We start from the raw sequence: 17,636 nt of genomic DNA on the forward strand, positions 1-17,636 counted from the left end.
AGATGTGCTCTCTGCAGAGTCCCTTGGAGAAACCCTGCGCTACTACCTAAGTGTTTCTGCAATCTCTGCTTGAAAATTCAGTGGATAAAAGGAGCAAGCAATCTATCATTAGTTTTATGTGATCTCTAAGATACTAATATTTAATAAACCATAAGCAGTTAGCATCAAGAGAAGACATCACATCATTCCAGCACTAATATCAGTTCAGACCCTAAAAGTATGAAGCTCAAGTGAGACATATTAAGGGCTTACTATGTGTATCGCCCCCAGTTTAGCTGCTTTTAAACAAACAGCCTAAAGACCTCACTGGAGCATATTCTTAATTCCTGAAGTGCGACCTTCTGAAAGTATGTATTACAGATTTAGAGACATTTCAGATATTCGGCTTTTATCTTCTTTTATTCTGTTTCAAAGACATCCAGTCCAGATGTGAGAACACCCTCAAAACTAAAAATGTCATGACCTACACAGAAGCCAGAAATGAATAGTGGAGAAATCAGATGTACCTTCCTGATATTAAAGAAGAAAAGATTTCCATTCATTTTAGAACTTTCCAGAAATCAAAAATTGTAGATTTTGTACTGAATCATAAATAATGTTTCTAATACTGTGTGCATTAAAATACAGGCTAAGTCTTACTAAGTGTTAGGTATGGGAAAAATTAAGACTTAACAGCAAAAGTTACAGAAAATGTGTTCATGGTTCAAACTTACTTTTAGTTGCACACAAAGCATTTCAGAGCAAAATCAGCATCACATTTTACCAATTTCTCATTATAAGAGATTTCTTCCTAGAAGCTATTTTTTTCCTTATCCTTTACAGAAGAGTTTCAGACAAGCAACAACATGGAAAAATCAATTTTGGAAAGGCAAACATGGAGGTGGATCACACACTTGGAGGTGATCAGGTTAGAAAGCATGGCATCTGAAAACGGCACGGTTTCCTTGCTAGTTGTAAAAGGACTACTTCAATTTCATGACAGACCACTGACAAAAATCTCAAATAACCTATTAATGCACTCTGAAAAGATTAAGTGGGGAAAACAAATTAATTCTACATAGGTAGTTGTCAAAATGAGAGGCAGAGAGCAACATTACAAGCCCAGAAGCTACAAGATAAAAATGTCTTGGTTTTGACAACATAAACTTGTAAAAATGCTTTATTGAAAGAGAATATAAACTTGTAAAAATGCTTTATTGAAAGAGAATAGACTCACATATGCATAACTCCACGGGATTATTAGGATACCGTAGAAGGTACCTAAGCCACACTTGGGAAAAGCTCCCCAGTTCTGGGACAACTCCAGTTGCCCACTGTCTCCAGGAAGTGAAGCCTTTAAAGGCTAATCAACACAAGTACCAGCATTTACTGTTGTGCCTGCTGGAAACAGATAATCAGTTTAGTTTTATTTTCAAACCATTAAAAAAGAGACCTCGAACGTTCAGTTACTGTGAGGTGACACATAGGCAACATTTTTTTTTCCACTGGCAAGAGAAAAGGCTGAAGATATGAAGAACGCTACAACAAATTGCCTGGGTTTTGTTACTTTTGTCTAGTAATTTCTATTAGAGATCACATCCAAACTGTTTGGATCTTGTATCAGCCTTTGAATGTTAAAAACATTTGATCTTATGAGCCTGTAGTGCATCTGATATAATGACAAGCTTTCTGAAGAGGCAAGAAGTTCCCTGGATGACTTAAAATCCTCTCAAACCAGCAAACCTCAGCTTTTCCCTGAAGATCGGGTTATTTAATTAGAAATTCTCTCTCCTCCTCCCTCCATTCCAGTTGGGAAACTGACCTCTTTCTACTTTTGCATGTTTTGATGGTAACAAGAATACACGCAACATGGAGATCATTTGCTGACAATTTATACACATAGAACTCTGAGAAAACCAAATCGAAACAGAGGAACAAAAATTATGTCAGACAGAAAAGGGGAGAGCAGAAACACAAGCCAAAGATGTGATACAGACCGACTTCATGAGAGACAACCTGCGTGATAACCCTGCACATTACCATGAACTCAAGGGCTGGGCTGCCATCCAGAAAGACCTAGACAAACTAGAGGAATGAGCCAACAGGAACCTTAAGAAATTCAACAACTACAAAAGCAAAGTCTTGCACCTGGGCAGGAATAACCTCTGGCTACTCTGCAGGCTGGAGTTGTGCCAAAAAGGACCTAAGGCTTTTGGAAGACAGCAAACTGAACATGAGCCAGCAGGGTGCCCTGGCAGCAGAGGTGGCCAGCTGCACCCTGGGCTGTGTAGCAGGAGCATAGCCAGCAGATTGAGGGATCTTGCTCCTCAGTGCTCGTTAGATCACCTCTAGAGCACTGCATTCAGTTTTGGGCTCAAGCCAGATGTCAAAAAAGTTGAGCTAGTTCTGCAGAAGGCCATCAAGATGGTTAAGGAGTTGGGGCATTTGCTCTATGAGAAGAGGCTGAGGGAATGGGGCTTATTCAGCCTGGTAAAGACGAGGCTTTGGAGATACCTAACAGCAGCCTTCCAATACCTACAAAAAGGTTATCAAGCACATGGAGCCAGGGCTCTTCACAGTGGTGCATCGTGGAAGAACGAGAGAGAACAGACATAGCCTGAAACAAGATGGGTTCAGACTGTATGCAAGGCAAAACATTTTTACCATTGGGACTGTCAAACCATGGAGCAGGCTGCCCAGACAGGTTGTGCAGTCTCCAACCGTGGAGATTTTCAAGACTAGTCTAGGCAAAGCCCTGAGCAACCTGTTCTGACCTCAAGCTGACCATGCTTTAGCAGGAGGTTGGACTAAATGACTTCCTGAGGTCCCTTCTGACCTGCATCATCCTATGATGACCCTTAGCATAAAAAAAAAACCCAAAACAACCAACAGACACCTACTTTAAGCATATCTTAAGAGTACCACCTTTGTTATCTGAGCAGCAGCAAATTACCTAAGCACCTACTTAGCATATTAGTCTCCCTCTGGCAGACACCCTCTGAAGTCAACAAACAGAGAAAGACAGGAATTTCCTAGAGCAATTCAGAGAAGGAGCCTAACCTGCATATTTTGGATTGCTTTCTGGAAGCATCTCTCTTTGCTTCTCTACTGAGACGAAACAACCAAGGAGATTAGCTAACTAATTTTGCCAGGTAGAAACAGATGTGGAGTATTGGATGGTGGGCATATCAAAAGTTTGCCAAAGACAGGCCAAGGAATTCATCCTTCCAAAACCATCCTAACAGGAAGATGATCCATCGCAAAATCTCATAAAGTTTCCCTGCATACTCTTCTTTTTCAAAAAGGGAGATTGCATTAAGACTTGTTTCTAAGGTTACCTTCTGAATAAAGAGTCAGCACTTCTTCAGTGGTATGTGCTCCCAAATAGGTACTAATTCATTCCAGAGATAAGAAACTGCCCTCCTAATATCATTCTGATGATATACATTGATCTTGAAGATCCATACTGTAACAAGCTTTCCCAGAATAAGAACCAAATTGTCTTTGTCTTAAAGATAAATCCCAAAGCACACAAATAAAAAGTAGTATAATGCTAGTTTCCAAACAAGGTCTAGCGGTCAAATTATATTTAACTCCTTTCTTGTTTCAACTTCTGATTCAGGCGGTCATTTCAGTGAACTCTGTTCTCAGTCAGGTAACAGGACGCAAGCACAGATCTACACATTTATTAGATGCATTATCTGTTTACACAGGGGCATTTAGACAGACAAGATCCTGACTCAGAACAGCTTGCAGTGTCAGTTTTTGATTCTTTTTCCCCTTTTGCAGCAATAGAAATTCAAATCTCTTCATTTAAATTTGTCCATGGAACTTTAACAGTTTTGCTGAGCTGATGGTCATCGCTGGTGTCTTCTGAAAGGCATGGCTTTTTATCCAGCATGTAAAGATGTTGTCCTGACTGTTAGGTTCATTTCCTTCTAGATGTGAAATACAGATTCTTCGTTCAGGTTTCCATTTCCCTTCCTTTTTCCCATTTCTACTCAGCTGTTCCTAGATGAACGCACCACCCGCATGTCCCTCTTTAAAACAGAGGTACAGGTTCCTCAGTTTTGCTTTTTTTCACCTCACTATGTTGACATCTGGGCAGATACACCAATTTTCTATCAGCGAAGACTGGCAGTTTCTTTTCTAAGTTACACTTTTTAATTGGTGAACTAGTAAAGCTTCTCTTGTAGGAAGAGTAACCATTTTGCTACATCCTAATAGAAGATTGAGAAAGAATGCAGAAAATAAATTGTACATTATTAACTGTCATAGGTCTCACTGAAAAGCAACAGATCAGGCCATTGGGAACTGAACCTGTTAGCTTTGATGCTCAAGACCATACTGTCTTAGATAAAGAAAGATTAAAATCTTTACGCAATGAGAAGAAGTTTTCTAAATCCAGAGTTGAATGAGGTGTGGAATCAGAGCCCTTGGTTCCCGAGTATGGGGAATACTCAACAGTAACTCTAAACAGATGCAACAAAGCCAAGTTTTTAAGTATAGCCCAGGGATGACATCCTGGGCAACAACTTCACCCCCCACCTTCCAGTTTTCATGACAGCTTGCACTTGTTGTAACTGTTCTGCAACTACTTCTTGCTGTCAAGCTTGTGGCTAATATAAACGCCTCTTTCAGTTTTTTAAGCATTTGTAAAATTTACAAGAAATATTGCTTTCTGCATGTCTAGAATTAGCAGATGAGGTCTCTACAGAGAGCGCTGTAATGACATCATTGACATACTAGTATGTCCAATGAAATTAAACCAAATTACTGAGCTACTGAAACAAGTTATAATTTCAAATCATGTGCACTGTTGAAACTGAAGCTAAAAAAAAAACCAAACCAGTAAGTTGTTCCATGACCGGTAACTAACGAAGACTGGTTTCCTGCAGCCTTGTCTCCTTGGGCTTTAGCCCTTCTTCTCTCTCTCCCTTTGGCATCATTATCAGCCAGGAGACAGAAACACTGCGGTTAGTTTGGGACTATGTACGTAACAACTGGCCAGCAAGCTGCTGTGAAATTAAACAAATCATGTTGTGCTAGCCTTTTCCCTCAGTAAGGGCACTAGTTTGGGTCTTTTTCACTGATAACAATGTATCAGTTTTCACCGAGCCTGTAACAGCCAAATGGGAACCGCTTTCAAATCTGATTAACATTGGCCAACAGATTAAATAAATACAGGGAGGACTGCCTAAGATAGCCCAGTGATGCTCTAAGGAAACAAGTTTCATTTCCTTAGGATGCCAGCTACAAAGCCCAATTGGTGTTTCCACTGAAAATGTAAATCTAGAAGCAAAGATGATAAATATCTAATTTTCATTCTAGTCAAGTAATTCAGTATATATTTAGAAGGCTTTTCAGAAGGTCTAGGTGCCTGAAATCATATTCTGAACTGGCTGTAAAAGAAGTTTACTCAGCCTAAACCACAGAAAAGTATTCCGAACATCAGAAAGTTTATCAATCACTAAGAGAGAAGTCCTACATTTTAACCTTTTTAGTCAAAAATGAAAATACAGGCACACTCTTGCAGTCTTTCATATGTCCAGCTCAAGTTTTACAAGGAAGTAGCAAACACGCATGCATATTTTGTTTTGCCACTACAATGTGCTGACACTTACCTTTCTAAACACAGGAGCGGCAGCGAAATAGGGGATGAGCATAACATCAAATTGTCACAGCTGTTCACTAAGCAATGCACGTGCAAGCCTTAAAAACTCTGCTGAAAATCTTGAATCTGTTTTTAAATTCTACCTTCAGCAAAATAAGTTACAATTTTTCAATGCTTAATAAACTTTTGGAACAGAAGGGGAAAAAAAAACCATCTATTTTTGTTGTAGATATAACAAAACAGTCTTACAGAATTTACAAAAAGAAAATTGATTTGCTGCATGGTACACCTTAGGAGAAAGGGAAAAAGATATGTCTATTGTGGCAGAGAGAAAGAAAGGTCACTATTATCCCATTCTCTGATGTGTCCAGTTTCCCTTTTATAGCTGTCTACTTGGCAGATGCACAAAGCAAGTGTGATGAAGCAGCAGAACAGACATACTGTAAACTAAGAGCACCAGACACAAGTTACCTGTCTCAAAAAAAAAAAAAAAAAAAAATCTACTGAAGGCCACATTAGCTTTCTTGTGCAACCTATTCTCTAGCATATTTACACTTCAAGAAGTACAGAAAACTGACTATTACACACAAACTCAGATCAGCAGAAAATAAAACAATATGGTAGGAAGATATCCAGCTAATTATTTTTGACAGTTGAGGAACATGACTAAACAAAAAATTCTCTTCTTAAAAAAAGAAGAGAGTAAGAAGCTACATTCTCAAAGCCAAACCACACTGAAGATATATGGCTCATGTAGCTGAAGGGCACTGAGGGGGATCACAAAGGCTAAGTTTAGCCTTATAAGGCAAATCGCCCCAGGTATCCTCTGCAGTGAACAGAGAGGGACTGGGACACCAGAGGGTGACCGAGAACAAGAACCTTGCATAGCTGCTGTGAATTAACCTATTACACTGCTCTGATTAACTGTTACAATTGATTTTAGCTTAATTGCTCGTAGTTATATTAAATTTGTACCTTAAGTGAAGCTAGTGGATGTTCTGGACCAAGTAAACTCCAATGAAAGGAAGCCAAATCTTCATCAGGTAGAATATGATTACCTAGAACATAATGCAGAACTATTTATGTATACCATAAAATGTTACATGCTGCTTCTACATGCAGTAAAACAAATTTGCGATCAGCCCTCAATTCCCGATCAGTAGGATTAACAAAGAGAGATTAAACTTGCAGATATCTTTTTGTTACTCCAGAAAAACCTAATTTGCATGCTGCCACTGCAGCAAGATACACTTCCCTCTGTTCCGAGGAGCACTCTTCCATGAAACCCAGCTCACTTACAAAGAAACAGAGCCAGTCACAACACATGGTGTCAACCTCAACCTGGCATGTCCTATTAGGGGATCCTCAACAGGATTTAGTAATGCAGGTGCAACAGTGTAAGAACACACCCTGTTGCTCTCCGACACAAGCTGGTAAGCCCTTCCTGCATCCCAGCACATGCCGTTATTGATCCACATCGGAGCTGCCTCTGGAATCTGCGCTCTGCTCCATCATGCAGCATGGGTCAAGCAGCAAGCCACCAGGCAGATTTATCTAACCCTCAGGAACGCGGGCAGCTCCGATGACACTTCGCAGGTTCCTGAAGTTTCTTTTGCTGACCTGACCAGGTCAGACAGGAGCCTGGGCTGGCAGCATCAAAGTAATTGGGAAATTATGGTTATAATTGGTAACAACCAATTATTGGTTGTTTCAACAAATAGAGATAGTTCCTATATTTACCAAGCTGTTCATACCAAATGGAAGATCACTTAAATTATTTGGGTTGTGGTTTTTTTTTTTCCCAAAGCACATCACACTCAAAACAACCTAGAAAATTCTTACTAGGAAATATTTCAAACATTTGAATTAATCAAAGACTAATTAATCAACCACTGACAGAGTTCAGTGTCTGTGGATATAGAGATAGTTCCTATATTTACCAAGCTGTTCATACCAAATGGAAGATCACTTAAATTATTTGGGTTGTGGTTTTTTTTTTTCCCAAAGCACATCACACTCAAAACAACCTAGAAAATTCTTACTAGGAAATATTTCAAACATTTGAATTAATCAAAGACTAATTAATCAACCACTGACAGAGTTCAGTGTCTGTGGATCCAAACTTTACGAAGAGCTAAACAGAATGTATTACTACACTTCTGGTAGAAAACTGAAGGATATTTTCAATATCTGGTTCTATAGAGCAGCAGCTTAGCAGTGAATGCATAGTTCTCATTGCTGTTAATATATTTAAAGCTTATATTTTTTTTTTTTTTGGACATCTTGAACTCCCACCTACTCATAAAGAATATGACAACATTCTTTGAATATGACAATTGTTTACTTTCTTAATATTTTGCTTGTAAAATAATTTAGTTTGCTTTTAATGCTCTTTAACATGTGAAAACCAAGAAAGATGTCCATTGCCTGGCGACTAGCAGATGCCCTCTTAGAGAGGGAAGTCTCCGTGTCCAATCAATACTTCACCTACCGCTGAGATCTCCAGCAAGGAGACATTATAATCTTTATTCATTAGGAGCTAAACTTTAAACTCACATCAGAAAGATTCAAAAAGTTTGTATGTAACAGCCACATTCTGACTAATCTAATCAAGGGAGGATTAGACAGCCTTTATAACGCAGGTCTTAAAAAAAAAAAAAAACAATTACAGCCAGGCCACTAGACAGTTTTGTGATAACTAACAATAACTCCTGCAGATGCTAAGATTACCTTTTAAAATAGTCAGAGCTTCTCTCCCTTCCACCAAAACCTCAATCTTGTTTGGTCTCCATCTGTCATTTCAGTTAATGTCATCCCCTTGAACACACACATAAGACAGTCTGACCATTTGATCAATTCTCACCGCATACTGAATTGTAGAATTTAGGATGTTGAAGTGCAGCAATGTCTTCTGTGGTTCAAATAAGAAGTGATGCCTGTACTTACCTTACGTAGTTCTAAAATTTTACTGAGGAACAGGAGACTACATAACTAAACACATGTTACAAAGTACTGTCACAGTGGGAAAGAGATCAACGTTACATAAGCAACCTCTATTTCTTGACCTGGCTGAACAACCTCAACATATATTGATTTTTCCCATTTTAATGGCTTACTATAGTGTACGCCTTAGGTTTTTTTCAAGCAATTAGATACTAATTGAAGCCACTGCCCTTTCTAAAGAGTTTACCGAATTACAGCCCTATACCTCACACTGTGTTTGTTTTTCTACTGCTGGAGCTTGGGATTTTTTTTTTTTTTTTTTAAAGTCATTCTGAAGTATTTGAGTCAAAATTTACAAAGAACCCAAATCAACTCCCTGTTTACATCAACAGCAATTAGGACAGAACTTTTTAACAGCACACTCTCGGAGGACACAGTATCTTGGCCACATTTTAACTATCCATGACAAGGATACTCCTTATATCAAAAAGCTAGAACTACAAAACCCTTCTGCAGGAAAAGGTGTAAGAAGGAAAAAGCTATAAAACAAACCAACCAGCCACAGCGTATACATAACTTTCTCAGAAAGTAATCTTTAAAAATTTGCCTAGTTGGTACAGTCAGAAAAATATTTTGCTGGAATACTTCAATAGAGACTTTATCCCTGAACATAACTCAATCCTAAATAATTTGCCATTAAGAATGTTTTTTTAATTGACCAGTTAGGTGGTGTTCCTCAGGCTCCGCCAACTGCTGAACGTTTGGCTGAATCATTCAAGATTTTCTTCTTTTCAGCATCCCCAAATTGACCCTTGAAGTTAATGACAAGAAAGTATCTGAAAACAAGGAAGTTTGAGTTTTCCGTATACAGGGAATCAGATTTGCAGACCTAAAGCTGAATGCTGATACAGCTATTGTGATAGTTTTGGTCTTCTGTAATTGTAAACATTAAACCAGCAGCTTAACTGCAATTATTTCAGCACACATTAATTTATTCCTAAACAAAGTACTAGCATGGGGAGTTACGCTGATGTACCCAGAACAGAAGAGCAATGTAACAGATTCATATGCCTTCCCATGTAATCAAGCACTCACTTATTCTTTCCCATCGTGATTTTCTTCATCCTACTTATCAGGTTCAAGAGACCCAAAGAGGCCACAGGAGCAAGGGCAGAATAACCTGTGAAGCCAGACCAGCCCTCAGATATTAAATAAAAATATAAAAATTTAGATCTGAATGAGCTACCCTGCTTTAAACATATGCCACACTACACACAATTATGTGCCTATACGCATTCAGTATTTTATTAAAAAACCTGAAGTTACTATATTCCTAAGGCTGCAAAAGTTAAAAAGTGTTGCCAGTACTTTTAGTCAAACAGTATCTGTTTGTTGTAAGCTTATAGAATCATTATTTATATCACCAAATACCTAGGTTTTGTAATATTCACTAATTAAAAAAAAAAAAACAAACCCACCCTCATCTCAGGAAGACCTCTGAAGTATCTTTTGTTCTAACCCTGACTTCCATAAACTTTACTCTATTCTGCTTACTCTTACTAAATACACACACAGAAGAAATGCAAAAGAATACACAAAACTAAACTTGTAACTGAACTAGGTTTTTTTACCTTGGTACCAATTGGGGGGGGAAGCTACAAAATATCTCTCCAGTAATCATGTGAAATGACCACAAGTTTTTCCTCCTAAGAGCAAGCTGAAAAATATTTTGTCGTGTAAGATATCGAGAGAAAAATATTCAAGAGTTTCTTGCATAAAATTGCAAAACCTTCAGAAAATTTACCAGAATATTTTTCACCTACCATTTAATATAACCAAGCAACGCCTCAACTGGCCATGCAGCTGTAATTCTGTGACAAGTTAAAACGATGTCATTCACATGTACTTCACGTTAATTCCATAAAGCATATCTGCAACTGTGAAACTGCTTTTCAAGCAGTAATTCTTACTCACTGAATTGGCATGCAACAACTTATTTATAGACTCCAAAACAAAGCCTAGCAATAGTAGTCTGTCATGCAATTTATACAGTTTTTGTTCTAAATTGCAGCTTAGCCAACCGTCTGCCATTCCTCCATACAGCCATGCAGGCAGGTAACCATTCAGGATATGAAAAACCATACACTAACAAAAAGCAACTTCAACTAGTCAAATCCTTGTGGCTTTCTACTGTAAGATGCATTGGTTCTTTCCTTCTTAACATGGAAGGTACCTGCCTGGACTAGAAACAGTTTAATATTAGAGACTACTAAAACATTAGTATGCTAAAGCAGTAATACATAGCTTCTCCCATTCACAGCTTTCAAATGAGAAACTGTATTCTTCTATCATGTACCCATACTAAAACACAAAGTCAGTGAGAAAACAAAAAGAAAATCCAGTTTTCTTAATTTGTTTGCTCAGTACGAGATCAAGAACATGGCTCCTCTGTGCTTATTTACCCAAAAAGAAGTTAGAATGCTGTTCTAAATAGGTCTTACTCATTGGAGTCAACTTTATTTGCAATTAATTCACTCTTCCATCTGAGAGAGTGTGACGACTATTCTCTACCACTGCTGTGGAAATAGAGTGTGTTATAATTGTCCCATTTAAGCAGAGATGTGAAACTGAAGTGCTTCCTACCTATGCCCCTTAAAGATACTACACCGTTTAGCACTACAAGCAAGAGTGCTAAGAAACTATCCAAACAAAACTAATGTAACGGTAAGATGCTGGTCGCCAGTGCTTTCAGAAATGTGGAGTTTCACTCAATTATATAGTATCATGTATTTCTGGTGCAGCTGATGTCCTGTCATATTTATCCAATACTCATTTCTGAGGGAAAAAAAGCCCCTGCAATTAAAACATCTTCACTCCATATACGTTATTTTTAGGTAGAATACAAAACAGGACAGAAGTATGCTTTCCCAGTCTGGAAAGCGTATTATTAAAAGTAGACCTCATATACTATGTAAGACCAAAACTAGTAGAACCACAACAATCCCGATTCCTCCCCACCCACTGAGAACATTTTGGCTAGGCAGAGCTTTGCCGAATTCTTACTTTCTACTCTTGTTTCTAGACTGCCACAATTTGCATCGCTCACAGGTCTCTACAAATTCAGCATGTCTGGCTTCATAAAAATGCATCCGGCCCACCTCAAGTATAGTAGGAATGTCTGCAACAAAGGGATGTCTTTCCCGAGGTGCTTTGTCAAATTATACACGCATATTTTAAAACAGTTAATAGAAACTGAAATCGTAAGTCTGACTAGCAGCATCGAGTTCTTTTATTACTTCACTTACCTAAAAGAGCAGCAAAAATAGGAAAGCGATTTGGATTCAGGTCCAGTTGCTTGGCAACTTCATGCATTAGGTATTGGCTTGTTGTGAGACTTTTCCCATTACGGCTCAGTTTTAGGGCATGGGCACTGAAATAGTAAGGGATGTTGCACAATGCATAATCGGAGTCATATGCAACCAAACCATGGAAACCTTTTTCTCTGCAGAAAGCAATTACTTCTTGATGATGATCCTCAATGCTCTGTGCAACCTATAGTGGAAGACAGAGTAATTAGCTACAGTGTTAAATTGCAGTACTGACTTAGCACACATATTACGATATATTGGTCTTTCTGGAACTATATATGTGCATTTGAAACACTTGCAGTATATTTAAAGTAATTAAAAAAATCCAATGACACAGCACATACGGACAGGATGTAAGGAGCACTCGGAAACACAATACGAAGTTCTGGAAGCCTACACACTGAAGTGGCATTATGTATTACTGAACTCATCTGAAGTAACTGTTTATTAACAGAAACACTCAAACTCTAAACATATTACTACACCAATGTCTGTATTAACTCATGGGAAAAACCTTAAGGCTGTGGATACTTAAGCAGTTCAGCAAGCCAAGATGCCCCCTTAAAAAGCAATCACATGATCCCTTTTAAAGTTTTGCAGCCCTGTTTGAAAAGAAACAAACACGACCCTAGATGAACAGAGGTAAATTTCTTGACCTTTCAAATATCCACCTTGCCATTTTAAGCCAAATTTTTTCCTCTTTCCACTTTCAGCCTATTCATTTAGGCACAGCTGTCTCTGATGGTGCAAACTGCTTCAAGTTTATAGCCCAAACTTCACCTCAACTCACGTTGCCTAGCAAAGCGCATATTTTAGGCTATGGCAATCAGATGACTAGAACAGACATGTTGTGCAGGGGAGACATGGGCCAATTTCTAACGTTGGAAATATAAAAGCAACCCTTTCTTATCAAGAAGATTATACTAAAACAAAAAACCCCACGATGACAGGTTAGTACCTACAGCCCTGCATCTCTACACGCTGTCAGGAACTGTTACAACTACAGTTTGCATACAAGCACGCAAAAATAAAGCAAGCCGAGTGCTTTTGATGCCTAACACTTTTACCATCTACATACATACTAAACATTCAGTGATCCAGAAAACCCCACAGAAGTTGGGTGTTGGTATAACCTACCCTCACCAAGCATTCAATTTTAATAACAACGTAGATAGCAAGCTATCCCAAAATAGACTAGTACAAAACTATTAGCTTCAGTCTCCACAGTACGCATGAATAACTACAGTGTTAGTGCCAGTGATGCTATTTATTTCCTCTGCAGCCGAAGCCCTGCAGAACATGAGCGAGGGTCCTACACCTCTACAGCCTGCTCCAACGGTCCCGCAGTCATCTCCCTCTCAGCAAAGAGTTTTTGTCCAACAGCAAGTTTACAGTGACCCTTCCTTTTCTACTCACGCCTTACACTTTCTGAACCTGACACTGAATTACGGTCTTCTGGTGAGGTATGTAAAATTTTGCTTTTCCCACGTAGCTTCACGAGATGTTCCCTTTCAAGCAAAATCCTGAGCAGCTGAACAGCCAGCACCTCACTCTCCGAGATATTCCTACGATCAATAACCAGCTCACCAAGCTCTCTCTACTCCTAATGCTACCACCTTATAGTCTTAAGAAAATGTTACTTCTTCAGAAATGTGCTTGATGGACTGTATCAGAGTGTTTTTGAAATTTACTTTTGTTTGTGAGAAAAACAACTGTATTTATTTTTCTAATAATTTTACTGTCACCTAGCATAATGTGTGTCTGCTGTACACAGAATTGGAAGAGACTGTAAACATCTTTGGAAAAATTTAAAGATATCAGATTTGTACAGTTACTAACTCAAGAGGGGCAATTTAGGCTTTGCCATCCTCCCCTCCCCCCCCAGTCTTTACATGTTTTAGACTAGGAAAATCCCCCAGATGTTTTTTTATTAAGGGTAGATAGATTGTAATTATGTACATATATCTAAAATTAACATCTTTGCATGCATGACAACCACATATCATCTATAAAAAACAAAGTAAGAACTCTCTTTGCAGCACTAGGTGTGACATGGGTGCGCAGATAATACAAGGGGAAACTTGGTGAGTGGTCCGCTCTGATCTCCTACAAACTATTTCTTCTACCTCCACAGCCTCCAGTTCCCTCCCTCTGCATTTTATAGAGCTATCTGACACAGCAAGCTACGAGCACGAAACTGCAGTATGTTTAGGTAATACTAGAATCCATGTTCAAATAATTGAACTGTCACAGGGAAAAGAGCTGTATTTACCAAGGTACAGTTAACCCACAACATAAAACTCCAACAAGATGAGAGTCAGAGAAATAGCTTACAGCTCTCACAAAAGGAGAGAGTCCGAAGATGCACCTATATCCAGGCAACACGCACACTTCAAAATCAACCCAGGGAGGGGGGACGTGGGGGAGATCACAGCCAGGAGTTTGGAATCATTTTCAAGCCTAAACCTTGTATAAACATCAATGATGCTGGATCAGAAAGAGAGAATCCTGTCTGAGTAAACAAGCACATGCACGTTTAGATACTGAGAACAAAACAAAGTCTCACCAAAGTGTTAAAGTGTTAAGGTCTCCGCTGCTTAAACATTTGAATTTTAGCAAACCTGCTTTGCATAAAAGTTTCTTTTAAGAATTATTCCCCCCTCCCCCAAACAGAAAAATACCAGGTCACAATTAAGCTAAGAACCCGTAGGATCTGTGTTATAACTTGGAGGAACCTGTTATTTTTACATCCTGCTGAAACCATCTGCAAGTGATTTATAATTGTTCTGGATGGAAGACATTACTCTTTTTCTCCCCTCTAATTACCAAAATAGATTAAATTCATAGCCAGTTCCTAGCTCTGCACAGAAGCCTTCTACTCAAGACTCAAATGTTTCCTGAAAACATGAAAATCAGTTTCATATTTAAAGTTAATCACTATTCTCGAAGCCAACTTCTCAAAACAAGGTGAGAAAACAGTAGAATTTGGCAACTGTATGTAAATAAAAAAAAAATCACCCATACATGCAAACAAAAATCCCACCTTCAAGATGCATTTGCTCTTTGCCCACCAGGAGGGTTGCTAGAAAGTGTGGATGAGGCAGAATGTGAATAAAACTGGAGTAAGGATTAGAGAAAGAAAGATATATGTAATAAAGCAGATTTAGAAAGATAATAAATTGTGTAAGAGAAGAAGAAAAGCAGAAAGGGAATGTGATTTAAGTTCAGCAGCATCTTTAACGTGTATTACGCATGTTACCACTATAACCATGAAATATACTTCCTAACCTGAAAATGAATCAGTTAAAAACAGACCTACCCAGTTTCTCAACAGCTGTACAAATGAAGCATCAAATGGGAACTGCTGATATCCTTCCCATCCCCAAGACAGCTGACCAGTTCAGAGAACCAGCGCAGTTCGGACGCACACAGTGGTGGCTCAGTGATACCAACGTTCCTAACAGCGACAAACTTCCCCCCCACCACACACCCCCCAGTATTTGGTAACGAGCACTTGCTAACTCCCAGTGCTAACCTAAAGCAGACAAATATCCGCCCCTCAAATCTTCCCCATCAAAACTGTGGGTTTTTTGTGTGTGTTTGGTTTGGCTTTTTTTTTTAAATGATAGAAAAGGGACTCAGTATGACGTGTCCTCTCACTCCTAAAACTGTTTCCAGAGATTAAGAATAAAGCCTATTACTGAGAAACCGTAAAGGAGCTAATGCTGCAGCTAAGCTTGAAAGTAAACAAAGTGCTACAGGTGACACCGTTGTCAAATGTGGCAACTTTATTCGGATGTAATGTACTTCAACAGACACGAACCACGTCTGAGACAGAATGAATTTAAACTACTAACAGTGAGTTCAACATGCCAGAAGACTATTACAAATACCAAATTCCTATCGATATCAAAACAGGTGGCTTCCTGTTGTGTACTATGCATTTCAATATTGCATTAAACAAAGTATCAGGCTTAACACATTAAAAGAAAAAAATTTTCTTAATTTACTCCATTCATTGTTTTTACTAATGATCTCTAAGTCTCAATAAACAAATTAAGGAAGATTTATAATGCACCCGCAACCAGATCAAGGTAAATACCTTCACTGCATGGTCCCTAAAACTTTTTGCTTGAAGAATAAAAGTATTTCCTAGCTACAGGGGGAAAAAAAAAAAGTTCAAAACGAGAGGATGTTTTTGCTATCATTCAAATTCCCACCATCATTCATATCCAAAACACGTACACGATTTTGCTTCTACGCTGACCAGGAAAACACATTACTACAGCAGACACGGCCATAACCTCTTCACTTTAACCAAGCGCCTCACTGCATGCCCTAAAACTTTTTGCTTGAAGAATAAAAGTATTTCCTAGCTACAGGGGGAAAAAAAAAAAAGTTCAAACGAGAGGATGTTTTTGCTATCATTCAAATTCCCACCATCATTCATATCCAAAACACGTACACGATTTTGCTTCTACGCTGACCAGGAAAACACATTACTACAGCAGACACGGCCATAACCTCTTCACTTTAACCAAGCGCCAAGCCCAAGACATCGCATTCAGCAGAGCTCGACGTGCCCTGCAAGAACGAGCTTCGCCTCCGCTTCCACACGCGCTTCATCCGGCACGGTGGCTGGGGCCACCGCAGGGTGGGACTACCACCGCCAACCGGGCTGGACACCCGCCGCCTGCCCAGGGCAGGGTGGCTTCACACCAGCCCGGCGAGCAGGGAGCTGAAGGGAACGCGCTCCTCCAAGGACGGGTCTGGCCGAGCAAGCAGGGCACTAAGAGGGAGCAACAGCAACTCTTTCCCCGTTGGCAGAACTAGGACAAACTTCACCCAAAGTCACCTTTTAGGTGAGCTCCTTCGAGAGAGTCATCTTTCCCCCAGGGCTGCAACCCGGCCAGAATTTTTCTAACCTGCCGAAAGGGCAGCACTGAAAGCCAGATAATGTTAAGCTGCTGCTAGTGATCAAGGATGCAACTCTAAAGGTTGCATAATATTTTTCTACACCCAAAAGTAATTTACGATAATAAAGCCTACAAGTATGCACTTCACTCCCGCTGCTCTTCCTTCCCTAGCGGGAAAGCCAGCAAGCAACTCTTAAAACTGCAGCTTCATCCCAGGGCTTGTTTTCCTAGCATCTTGTCTTTCAATATACACAATTGCTCGGCTTAACAGAAACGATCGTAGATCACGAATGCCGTACAGAGAGATGTGACACGTTTATACTCTGCAACCTTTGAAATCGCGGTCTCGGTGTCAGCGTGAGATCACCACGGACCCCAGCTCCTGCCTGAAGTGCTGCTTACGTTATCAGAAAACAGAGGCTCCCCTTTAAAGTAAGTTCAAACGAAGAACTGTCAGATCGGTGCTCCTGACCCCACAAACCAGAAGCGTTTGCTGTTACGGAGTAAGGAATGAATTATTCTACACCTGATCAAAAGCCCATTAATACATTTGGGCGATGCTGAAGCAAACCCCTCACCTCCATAAACACGAAACTCGAACCTCTGTGTTTTGGAGCAAGCGATTTCACCTTCAGCGCAAGTTTGAACACCTCACCTCAGTGGGGAACTTGTTGCAGAGCCACCGTGCGTGAGAACTAAACTGAATTTTTTTTCTCCCCCCCCCCTTTGTCTTAATAATTAATTAGATTACGATGCTTTCGGCCAGCCGCTCTCACCTGCCGTACCAAAGTCCCAGCCTCACCACCCCCCCCAGCA

The 17,636-nt window shown here is 39.5% G+C and overlaps 1 protein-coding gene across 2 annotated transcripts in view; it reads right to left on the bottom strand.

Annotated features, from left to right (window-relative positions):
* FAM120A (family with sequence similarity 120A) overlaps positions 1–12,084 on the bottom strand; it is a 50,869-nt gene extending 38,785 nt beyond the window's left edge. For both annotated transcript variants that reach the window (XM_009282568.1, XM_009282567.1), the window contains exons 1-2: positions 11,842–12,084; positions 6,569–6,651 (exon numbers count right to left, since the gene is read on the bottom strand). In XM_009282568.1, the coding sequence (XP_009280843.1) occupies positions 6,569–6,651; positions 11,842–11,908 (150 nt within the window). In that variant the 5' untranslated portion in view covers positions 11,909–12,084. The remainder of the gene's footprint in view (positions 1–6,568; positions 6,652–11,841) is intronic.
* Between the last annotated feature and the right edge of the window lie 5,552 nt (positions 12,085–17,636).

The sequence above is a fragment of the Aptenodytes forsteri genome, unplaced genomic scaffold (genome assembly GCF_000699145.1).
Source record: "Aptenodytes forsteri isolate BGI_AS27 unplaced genomic scaffold, ASM69914v1 Scaffold438, whole genome shotgun sequence".
NCBI lineage: Eukaryota > Metazoa > Chordata > Aves > Sphenisciformes > Spheniscidae > Aptenodytes > Aptenodytes forsteri.